Genomic DNA, 12382 nt, shown 5'->3' with positions numbered 1-12382 from the left:
TGTGCAGATAACTTCCATTCTAGCATTTCCAAACTTTGTCTGATTTTGCAACTTTACCATTCTTTTAATGTAGCTTTTTGTTTAACTAAAAGAATAACTTTATTTATATGCATATGTGTTTGGGTGGGGAGATTCTTGGGTAGATGTGTATGCATATATCTTCTTTCTGCTAAAATAAACAAAACAGCATAACATTTCTCAGTTCATAGACCTTAAATGGTATAGATCTGCTTATGTCTTTCTCAAAGCACCCAGGAGTAGATGAAAGATTTCCAGATATTTGTAGTTAGTAAACAAAATGATTAATAATTTGCCATTGGAAATTGAATTAAAAAATAAAGGATTCCAAGCTATTTTCTTTACAAAAATAAATTGAGAGGAGAACATGTGCAAATTAAGCAGCTCTTGTTCAGAAATGATCCCAGGAACAGATGCAATGGATTTGCACTGCACTATCAGGGGATTCTGGACACAAAAGAAGCATAAACAGACTCAGAAGGGTCAGCCTCATACAACGGGAATCCTTCAGTGGCATCAAGTCAGTGCAGAGGTTTCAGTGTCAACTCTCCTTCTTGTTGCCTCTTCCTGCTACCAGTGCAGTTGGCATGCCTGGAGGAAAGGGGGCACAGGGCAGCATCTTTTTGGAGCCATCAACATCTTCCATAACTTAGAGCAGCCTGAAGGGACCAGCCTGCATTCAAGAGCTTCAAGATTAGGAAAGTGCAAATGGTGAACATTATGTCACTTTCCAACACTCTCTCCCACACCACACACTCCTCCTACCTACCCGTGCTGTGTGCAGTTTGTCCAGCCAGCCCATAATCTGGGCTGTAAACCTATGATCTGGAATGGCCCCTTACCTTCAGCAATCAAAATGCTCAGATAATTCCACTAAGACACAATATGCTTAATAATGCTGACCCACTCAGTGTATCTTCCTTCCCAAAGTTCTCTCTCATGCTGGGGTGCAGGAAGACCAACTCTCTGTATGGATGCCAAGGCCCAGCTACTCAGAAATAAAAACTCAGCTTTCTGTGTCATGACTCTGCTAGATATATTTAGTCGTACCCGAGGATTTGCAAGAAATTCCATGAATGTGCAAAATTGGTTGAGAGTTACACACAATAGCTTATGACAGCTATAAACTCCCCGTGATGTAAAGTTAGCTTTGACTATATCTAGTGATTAGTTACTAAACATGACTGAATGGTATGTTGAAGCTCCCCTATCAACTAGAGTCATTTAGCATTAAAGCTTAATCTAGAAGGTACAAAGCCAACATAATGGTGACTTATTTCTTCTAATGTTCTTTCTAACTGCTACCATTACCCCACCCCAATGGATTAATTAATAAAGCCAAAATACACTAGTTGGATCTAGAACCAGTTCGATGACAGTTCTCAGAAAAACCAGAGGAACACAAAGGGAGACCAGCTGGATGATGGAAGGGAAACCATTGCTATTTTACTAATCTTTCAATTTATATTGAATCATGATGTCATTCTCTGGCTGTAACATTCCAAAGCCGTATCTTCCCTTGTCAAACCCTGGGATTCTTGCTTCAGGATCTTTCAGTTCCAAGTCAAAACTGGTTAACAAGATGAAAACAAACCTAAAATGATAAAGTGACCAGGACAGTAAAGTATATGATATTGACAATCTACTAGTTTTTCTATGCTTAGAAGACAAATAAATAGAGAAGGAACTGGTAGTTCTGCCTATAGTTAAGGTTGCCTGATAAAAATTAAAAGTAACACCCCGTTTTCAGTTGCTTACGACTTTGCCATGGCAGGTGCCTGCCACAGGCGGAATTATTTTGGAAAATTTCAGAAAAAATGGTTTAGCCAGTTCCAAGAATGATATTATGGTAAAATACATTGTACAAACTGAAGAAGTGCTATTGAAAAAATAGTATGTGATCATATCATTAAAGATTGTATCATAATGCATGCAATGGGGCCCAATGCAGGTTGCACAGGAAAACTTAATTCTGGACTTTTGTAAGTTTTTCATTCTTAATATAACTTTGACTTAACAACTTTCACATTCTTTTAATGTAGTTTTGTGTATGCAGTATAAGTATGAAGCTACAGTAGAACAGGAGGCCTGGGAGCATTTCCTCTCTACCACCACTGTATACTACATGGCATAACTAACTAATTCACAAGTCATTTGGAGATTTTGTGATCTATGGTGTTAAAAAAACACTTATTTAAAAAATAAATAAAATGTTTTCCAAAAGAGTTTGTGGGTTATTGAGGAGTACATACAGAGTTTACAAATGGTCTCAGCCTGTATTTATACAAAGTAGATGCCAGAGGAATTAGATAAATATTATCTGCTTTGCTATTTTTTTTTTTAAACAGAGATCCAAATTTTATAGAACAAGAGGGTTCTTATGCTGGATATTAAAATTACAAGTGGCCAGAATAACTAAGTTTCATATACTCTCTGCATTTACTTACTGTTTGATGCTATTGACTGCATGGAACTTTCCAATACATGTGTTAATTCCTGCTCCCCATGGCATGTTGTAATATTTGAGCCTTTCCCCTCCTTTATAGAAATCTTTTTTCTCTGTGTTGTCTGCATTCAGGAATCTGTCGTATTTAAATTTCTGAAAAATAAGAACGCATTTCTCTCACCCAGTTATTCTCTGTCCCACGGGAGCAGATGGCTATTTCTGAACACCGAGGCAATCATTTGCTGTATATTTGTATTGTGATATCCCCTGAAATGCTGCTGTAGGGAGAACATTAGAGGCTTTCTAATCACTGATTGGAAGACACTCTGAGAAGCACGGAAGCCTGTGATGAAACATCTGTCAGGAGTGGTCTAGATAATACTTAATCCTGCCATGAGTGCAGGGGACTGGACTAGATAACCTCCTGAGGTCACTTCCAGTCCTATGATTCCATGTTTTCCAAACAACGATTGGAGAATATAGGTCAAAAGAGCAGTGTGCTGGGGAAAACACAGATATGGACTTCCCTATCTAGGGCAACCTAACTAGGTTTTAGAGACATGAGAAGACTTTCCAGGGAACCCTGGTATGGACTGGGAGAGAGAGAGCGCAGAGCAAAGCGCACTAGCATGGGTTCTGAGATGAAAGATTATCCCAACCTCTGACCTTCCAAATGTGTGTTCCCTACCCTGCAATCATGCAGCCATTGGGTATGTATGAGCATAGGAAGAAATGGTTTTCTTCATTTTTTAATCTATTTTCTCTCTTAAATAAGTTATACATTCTTTATCTTCAACTGTAACTTGGATGCGATTGTTAATGTGAAAGAGAACCATTGTTGACTGTCCTAGGGAGCTGGGGGAGCCTCTACCTTCTGAGTGTGAGTCCACCAGCCCTGCAGTGCCAAGCTCACTGGGGACGGCCCAAAGTGAGGCTTGGAAAGGGCCCGAGTTTCTCTCCCTAAAGAGAAAGGTACAAAGGCTCATGCTGGCATATGTGGAGACCCTGAGCCATAGGTGTATGATGATCCACCATAACGGACACAATCAAGAGTTTCTTGCACACTGGCAAAGAGCTGTGAAATGGAGAGTCTTCAATGATCTCATCCAGCTGGAAACAAACCCAATCATTCCCCGATGCTCACCTTTGAAATCATGCAAACATCTGTCCTGCTTTAAACCTTGCCTGCCTGCAAAACACACACAACCATGAAGACCATGTATTTTCAGCTTGATGACTCATATGCTGAATCCTTTAGTCATGCAAAGTAATGCAAAACACATAGTTCACTGGCCTATCATTCGTGCTTGGAATTCTGCTTTTTCACCTATTCTAATGGAACGGTTAAAGCAGGGTTTCTCAAACAGGGGAAGTGATCCGCGGCCAGTTGGGAGCAGCGATCGGCCGGACCTGTGGACAGGGCAGGTAAACAAACCAGTCCGGCCTGCCAGGGGCTTTCCCTACACAAGCAGCAACCTCTGTTTGAGAAGCCCTGGGTTAAAGGGCCTATAATCAACTAACAGGAAAATCCACCATTGGGGCTGATCTTTCTCACCTATTAGGGCACCAGCTGATTGTCCTAGCATTGCTCATGTGGACCAAAACCTATTTCCCCTGAATAAACACTGTGGGAATTAGCCCTGACTAACAAATACACCTAAGGATAGAGGAGTATGGAATAGTCTGAGTATGTTACATTTGTGCACTTGTGTTGACAAATTCTGAAAAATTAGGAGAGGCAGCTTGGTTCAGTGTCGAGGGCACCATACTAGGAATCAGGAGATGTGGGTTCTACTTCTTGCTCTACCAGTGACTGACTATGTGACCTCAGGAAAGTCACTTGGCCTCTCTCCATCTCCTTTCCCCATTTGTAACATGGCAATAGTGATAATTGCCTACACTGATGTGCCTACTAATACATATCTACCTCTGCAGAATGAAGGGCTTGAGGCAGCCCTGCTGGAAATCAAACCTGGGATTCCAGAGAGCCTAGTTCAAGTATAGGTTCCTAAGTGATTCGTTTAGTTGCACATGGGAAGTTTAATTAGTGCTAACTATCCACAGAGCAGGCAAACAAACTATACTGGACATAACCCCTCTCTGGTATACATACTTAGCTGCTGAACTACTCTGTGAGATTTGTAAGGACACTCAAAGCTCTGCAGTGTGCATCAGCAACATGAATGGTGTTTTTCACTCTGGCTCCACGGCAGGGCTATGTGCTGGACTGTGACATCAGCTCATATCTTTCATTTTGGTAGCCAGCAGGCTTTAGACTTATCTTGGAGGTAAGTGCACTTCAGCCAGAAAATAGCTGCAGGTGACAGCTGCTTACTTCCCTAGCAAGGCCAGTCTATTGAGAAGCATGGTCTTGGTCTCCTTGTATCTGCAGAGACAGCGCCAATATTCTGAGGCCATGTTCTGGGAGTTCAAATGGGAAAATATTGGTCCACAAGAAGCAGCAATCGGGAGCTGACAGAACCCAGCCTAGATGAGTTATCCAGCAGGCAGAACCCAGCCTAGATGAGTTATCCAGCTGGAGCCAGGAACTGTCCTGTAGAATCAATGCCTTGACACCTGAAGTGGGGGACACCATTACAGGAAGTGCCAAACATGCTGTGATTCTTTCCCATGTTTGGTCACTAGACTTTCACAGTGTGCAGCAATGCCTCTGGAATCAGACCTCTCTCTCACTTCATTTTCCAGCAGTAACAGGAGCTGTGTCTCTGCAACAGAAGTGTTTGCAATGCTAAGTAAGCTAGGCTGGTCCTCCAGGCTTTGTTGCCCCCTCTCCCTATGACAGCCAATGGTAGAGTCAGTAATGGCTCTTTTTGGTTCAGTTTTCCCTTGCAGTACTCTTGGCTAGCATCTCAACCCGTTGAATGTTTTCTCTGGCACATTCTTTGGCAAACACTGATCCCTAGATTTCAAGGTCAGAGGGGGCCATTATGATAAGCTATCAAGATGTCCTGCATAACACAGGCCATAGGACACTTCCCCCCACCCCCAGTAATTCTTGCATGGGGCTTGTGAAGCAGATCCTCAGCTGTAAGTTGTCAGAGTTGCAGTAAAGTTATGGGGCTATGTTAATTTACATCAGCAAAAGATCTGTGCACACAGTTTGTGGGTGAGCTATAGCATGTTTGTCAGCAAAATGTCCAGTGTGGATTGTTAAAGACTTTGAATGATGGAGGATCCACCACACCCCTAGGTCTTCAGCATGATCTTGTTATACTTCATCTAATTATGCCTTTTTCTGCTCAATTAATGATATAGCTGTTTGTGGTCAGAAATCTTTCCCGTGTAGATACTTATAGACTGTGATCAAATATTGTCAGGGAGCCAGCTGCAGCAGGGCCAGTCTCCTAGCAACTCCCTGGACATAGGGATCCTAATGGGGGTTGCCTGATTGACTTCACTTTCTGATTGATGGAGGGATGGAGCTAGCTACTATTTAATCCAGCAACAGCCAATGCTGGCTGGCTGCTCAACATGTTCCCTACCCACAGCTGGCTTGGTCCTGCTTCCTGCACTTACTACTTCTCTGCCTGCCCCTGTGCCCTCTTCAACCCATACCCTTCTCCATTCTTGACACCACAGCTCTGCTTTCTGACCAAATCTCTGACTCAGCCATTGGTTCTGGCATTCAGCTTCTGCTCCCTGGCCCTGACCCTCAGCTCTGTTCTGTTCTTAATTATAGCTCCAGATATTCTGTGGCCCTGAACCTTGACTTCAGTTCAGCTCCATTCTAACCTCCAGGCCTGGCGACCCCTATGGCTCTGTCCATTAGGCCCAACTGCCCATGTCCTTGAGAAGCATAAAAGGAACACAAAGATTTTTGTAGCTTGAGAAGTGTCTCTGCAACCCAACATCATAAATGGAGAAACACAATTCACGCTAGGAGAAGCTATAAATTCCCCCAGATTAATGGGCATAAACAGAAATCCACTAACAGCTTGAATTTAGTGCTGGTGGAAAGCGATGAATTGACAATCCTGGAGACTGAAGTCCTGAGTTTATCCACAAAACGGGAGCTGCATGTACAAGTTTTCCTCACCCTGTCCTATTGATGCACCTCAACTCTAAGCTATAGGACCTGCCTCTAGGGAGACAGACTTAGTTCACTGGAGCCCTTACATGTGATTCAGCTGCAGGATTTGGGAGCAGGTCACTTTACCACACAAACAAACCAGTTCCCATGGTTTTTTCCAATGAACCCTCAGTGGTAAAATGGCATCAGGTCCCTGTATACCTTTGCATGGAATAAGCTCAACTTCAAATGATAACTGAGCTGCCAAGATTCACTCCCTGTGCACCCCAGCTTTGTCTCTCTTCCAGCAGTAACGTGAGAGCATTAAAAACACAACCCATCAAAGAGCCAGATGTGACATACGGCGCTGAGCTGCTATTGCTATTGAGAAAGGAGCGATGACTCAAGGGGGAAAATGAGTCAAATTTTCTGCAGTCTTGCCTGATGATCTTTCGACTTTTAAAATCAACCTGTCATAAGGTTTTGTTGTGTTAAACTAATATTTGGAATCAGAACACTGTCTCTGAATGGAGCACAGTAACTTAACCAGTTATAAGAGGTCTTCTGACCTTGCAAACTGTATCTAATAGCATTTACATTGCCGTAATGCTGACATCATTTCTGACATTTTGGTCCATGGTAGACTACGCAGAGGAAGCAAAAACAGCTTGTTTCTTTGTTACCAAATAGCAATTAGCAGGGGGCTTAAGGGGTAACTCATGTTTCTATATTTAAAGATTGCATCAAGTTGTTATGGCAACTGGATAGTGGAATTCCAGTCATCATAACAAGTCAGCGCTGTCCTCACGTACCATTGTTTCCGCACTTTCATTTTTAGAGCTCAAGTTTACATAACTTACCAGCCTTTCCCTAACCCTGAATCTGAAGGAGAAAAATAAAGTAACTCATTTGATCTTTTTTTCAAGGCAAGCTTTTCCACTTAAAATGAGAAGCAGATTAAAGGAACATGATAGAATGTGCTCTTAAACCTAAACAGTGTTTATTAAAACAAAAGCCAATTACAGAAATCCTCAGAACCTTCCAAGATGCTGGAGTGCCAGGATCCAGATCCAGTTGGTAGCAACCAAATGTTGTTAGCTTCTGGTGATCATTCTTGAATGGGCCATTCCAGCTTGGTTCCAGCCACAAACAGGACCGCTATGGTAGTTGGTACCCATTGGCAGGAACAGCAGAGAATGTGCTGCCTGAACAGCCCATGTGGAATGAACTCTTTCATGCCCTCTTGTCACTCCCATCAGGTCAAGCCGGAGGCACTCTTACAGCATGGTAAGAGAAGTCAGCACTACTGTGGCCCAATGCTGTACCTGTTCTCTTTGGCCAAAGGAGAGAAGACTTTGGTCTCTATACCTAGCTGTGTACTTTTATGGTCTTCATCTCTGTAGTATCCAAATCTCTAGGAATGTCAGGCCAAATCTCACCTGAGCATTGAATATTCACACTGTTCTTAAAAAGAATACCTATAAAGCACAACAAGGCACCTTAAAGAAACATCACAGTTGTGCTGCCCTCATTCAGAGGCTGGCTGCTATCCCTGCTGAAAGAAACCTCATTCCAGTTTGGCATCTAACTACATTTTGTGCTGTAGAAACTGCATCATATGTCCAAGTCTCCAATTTACAGTTGTAAGTTAATGGGACTCTTCACCCAATCAACCAGTCTTGTCATTAATTCCTGCTGAATTCTTGGTTTCAGCTCTCAAAAGGACCGGACCCGCTGGGCATGCTATACATAGTGCTACCCCTTCTTCCAACACCAGTGTCACTGCTCTGCTGTGTTGCAGCGGACGTCCAGGACCTTCTAGTCAGCTTCCCAGTAGAGGAGTCTAGTCACACAGAGTCTGGCATGCTCTAAGTGTAGTGTGATTTATTTACACAGGCATGCCAGTTCTGAAATGAGATCACCCAAACAGCATGCAGGGCAATCCAATCCCTTCCTCCAGGATTTACAGGGAGCGGCTCTGCTTCAAAGCTTAACTCTACTCAGAGCCCCAGACTGAGAACAATCACTCCTGCTGCTCGCAAAGTGTCCTCTCCCCAGGCTGACTTTACAGAAAACCTCACATAACCTTAAGCTAACAATACCACAACCTGTCTTCCCAATTGCTCACGAGCCCAAACACACACTTTGGAAGACTATGGGTTACAGCACCACCTGGCGATGACTGCCAAAACAATATATAAACAACAACAGGCAGGGCTGGCTCTAGGCACCAGCTAAGAAAGCAGGTGCATGGGGTGGCAAATCTGAAGGGGCGGCACTCCATCAGTTCTTGGGGCAGCACTCCAACTCCCCCTCTCTTCTTCAGCAGCGCTTGGGCAGCAGCTTTTTCTTTTTTCATTCCTTGGCGGCAGTTTGGCAGCAACTTTTTCATTTTTTCTTCTTCGGTGGCACCGCTGTGGCCGTTTTGGGGGTTTTTCTTCTTTGCTTTGCCACTTGGGGTGGTAAAAAAGGTAGAGCCGGCCCCGATAAGAGGTGTTCTAGTATTACTATTGGAATAGCGATTCTGATATTCAACTACTCTGCCAGTCAACCCAGAGTAACCAAGTGATAGATTTTCAAGATGAAAGTGACAGTCAGCGCGTGAAGCGCTACAATTGGAACAGCAGCCATCGGATCCTTTGCAACCTGGCACTAAAGCAGCAGGTGGTTGTTATGGGAGGGGGAAGTCATTCATCCGCACTGGAAAGCACTAAATGGGATTCACCCAAATCTGAGAGAAAATAGCCAGCAGTAGTTATAGTGCCAGCAGTTTCTGAAGAAGCCAGAAGCCCATCTGGGGCATCACCCAAAACGGGAATGTCTGGACTGTGCTAATATTCCTTTGTGATGTATCTAATCTCTACACAGTCTGCAGGGAAGGTTGGGGGTTAGGGCTATAGGGACAGGAGGATGGGAATGGGAAATGGTCCATATAGCCTGTAGTAATTACTGAGATTGAACGATAGAAGAGCCCTTTCCCTCTCCCATGCAGTGCTAACCACTGTGAGGACCCCTTTGCATCCCACAGATGACAGGGAAATAGATCCCTCTGTGCAGTCCTATGTAATGGGATTATATTAAAACTGTTCTGTAGATCTGGTTACATATAATAGAGTTACAATAACTCAGCCCTTTCTGCTCACAGTAATTGCAATGTACAGCACTGTACATTCAGTGTTAAAGGAATTCAAGTACTTCACAAGCATTTGACTGCACAAACCATAGATGAGGACAGGGCTGCCCAGAGGATTCAGGGGGCCTGGGGCAAAGCAATTTTGGGAGCTCCTTCCATAAAAAAAATAGTTGCAATATTATAGAATACTATATTCTCATGGGGGCCCCTGCGGGGTCCGGGGCCTGAGGCAAATTGCCCCACTTGCCACCCCGCCCCCGGTCAGTCCTAGATGAGGAGGATAAGCAGTCCAGCTTTTCAGAAAGGGGAGAGGACAACTTCCCACTAGATGAGTATGCAACCAGTACACAAACAACCATAGGAACTGCACTGAGATCCAGCTCTCAAATACTGGATTGCAGCAATGTTAAATGAATCAGATGGAGCTTGTCTGAAATTTAATTTCAATCAGGGCAAAATAAAGTCCAGGATATTTAAATACTAGCCATTTCAGGCTACATTTCCAGAATTCAGGTGCAGAATTGCATGCACAGCTCAGGTAACTGCATGCACAAATGACCAGAACTGGTCCCTCTCACATGCTGTTGCCTCATTTGCCTGTGTACTAGTTGGCCACAGTCAACGTGAGGATCAAACCCGAGACACCAAATGCACAAGATCCCACTACTGAATTGCCAAGGAAGACTGAAGCGGCAGCGGCAGAGCTGCAGATCACGATCGCAGCTTTTTTTTTTTTTGCTGCTTGGGGTGGCAAAAGACCTGGAGCCGGCCCTGATGCAAATTAGGCACACAAATGTCCACTTGAACTCTCTGAAAATCTAGTCCTTATTTTTAGAATTTAATTAACCTAAAAGGGCATCTATTCAAACTGGCATGTTAAAGATGCCAAGTTCAGGTTCAGTAATGCAGCCTACTGTATTATAGAATCGTAGATTATTAGGGTTGGAAGGGACCTCAAGAGATCATCTAGTCCAACCCCCTGCTCAAAGCAGGACCAATCCCCAAATGGCTCCCTCAATATGCTCAACTCAATCGTTTTAGATAAACCACTAAAGCTGGGACACAGAGGGAGCAGCACAGAACATTGTCACAAGAATTAAGATTCAAAATGACACAAAGTTACCTCTGGCTCCTCATAGATTTCGGAGTCCATTTGTGGGCTTAAATATGGAAAAAGACAGAGTCTGTCTTCTTTTCTCAGGCTGAACTTCCTGCCATCTGCCAGTCTCAGTTGCATGTCTGCAAGTACTTCTCTGCTGATAAAAGGAGCTGCTGTCAAACGCAGTGTTTCATTCAATACACTGTCTGCACAAGAGGAAAAGCAAAGAGAATTACTGCATGCCCTAAACGAGACTGAGCTAACTGCAGGCTGCTTGCTTTACATTTATGCACAATGAATGGAATTGCATACCTGCAAAAAATAAATTGCGTAATGAAGTTCTATCACATCATATACTACCAAATGGCAGATATACTTTAGACTTAGAAGGTTTATATCTCCTGCCTTCCCTGGGAAACTGAACTAGACATAAAGGAGAGACCACAGAAATACTACCCATGTCTTCAAGGACTTTCTCTGCAATTCTCCTGCAAAAAATGTGAATCCAACTATTTCCTGCATCTCAGTCAGTCACTCAGGAGCTAACTGCTTTGTTACTGAATAATGTGTGCAGCTTTCTGACTACAGAGTGGCCTGTGCAGTTAACATATATATGGTCAAAACCAAGGAGAAATCCCTCTCTCATTTAAAATCCATGTTTGACTATGTAGGTTGCTCAGCCTATACAAATTCAAGGTAGAGCCGTCCGTTAACATTACTCTGGTAGACACCCAAAATCATGGACGGAACAGAGACATTGGATTTATGGCTTATTTCAACAATCTGTACTCCACTAACCTCCCTCTTTTTGTCCTATGACTACAGAGGTGTTAACAGGACACTCTACCTTGAATGGTCCCTTAGCACTAGTTATGCTAAATAATCTGTTCCACCTTGCATTTTGCTGTGATGCTGGGAGTTCCTTTCTCAGACCTGAAGGAGAGCTCTGTGTGTGGCTCGAAAGCTTGTCCCTCTCACCAACAGAAATTGGTCCAATAAAAGATATTACCTCACCCACCTTGTGTCTTTGTTATTAATACTAAAATTTTCCATAAAATAATTTATGTATTGGAAAATCCTGATTGTTGAAATTGAACAAGTTTCCTGTTTTGAAAAAAGTTTTGAAATTGTCAAACGGCCTTGTTTCACTCTTTTTTAAATGAAAACGCTTGTTTCTTCAGTACAAAAGGTTTTTTTGTTTAGAAATTTACGTTAATTTATAGTAAAAATATGTAAAAAAAAAGGTCAAAATCAAAATGAAGTGTTTTAAAATCTTAAAAATGCAACATTTCAATTGATCCAATTAAAAAACTAATTGGATTTTGTGTCTGTGGAAATTTTGAAAATTTCAACTTTTTGCCCCAATTCAGTACAGGAAAATGTTTCAAAATCTTGAAGATTCAGGAAAATCATTTCCTTCTCACTTCTACTAAGAACATTCTGCTTTCATCAAAACCACAATTGAATATTAAAATAGATTCAGATTTCTTCTCATTGCAGCCATTATTTCAAGTCATTAACCCAACTGAAAAGATTATGCTTCATACACTAACACAGTGACTTCCACCTCTCTAATAACTTCTTTCAAGAACTGTTATCACTAAATCTGTTCAGTGTGGCTATTAAAACTGGGTTGACTGCTCACAACAGCATTAC

General features: G+C 42.6%; 1 protein-coding gene across 1 annotated transcript in view; it reads right to left on the bottom strand.

Moving 5' to 3' along the window:
* Window positions 1-279: 279 nt before the first annotated feature.
* PTGIS (prostaglandin I2 synthase) overlaps window positions 280-12382 on the bottom strand; it is a 30642-nt gene continuing 18539 nt past the window's right edge. The window contains 3 exon segments of the mRNA XM_030533518.1: window positions 280-1612; window positions 2466-2617; window positions 10751-10932. Of these exon segments, the coding sequence (XP_030389378.1) occupies window positions 1468-1612; window positions 2466-2617; window positions 10751-10932 (479 nt within the window). The 3' untranslated portion in view covers window positions 280-1467.

This window comes from Gopherus evgoodei, chromosome 14 (assembly GCF_007399415.2).
Source record: "Gopherus evgoodei ecotype Sinaloan lineage chromosome 14, rGopEvg1_v1.p, whole genome shotgun sequence".
Taxonomy (NCBI): domain Eukaryota; kingdom Metazoa; phylum Chordata; order Testudines; family Testudinidae; genus Gopherus; species Gopherus evgoodei.
This window is presented reverse-complemented; position numbering and strand designations above follow the sequence as displayed.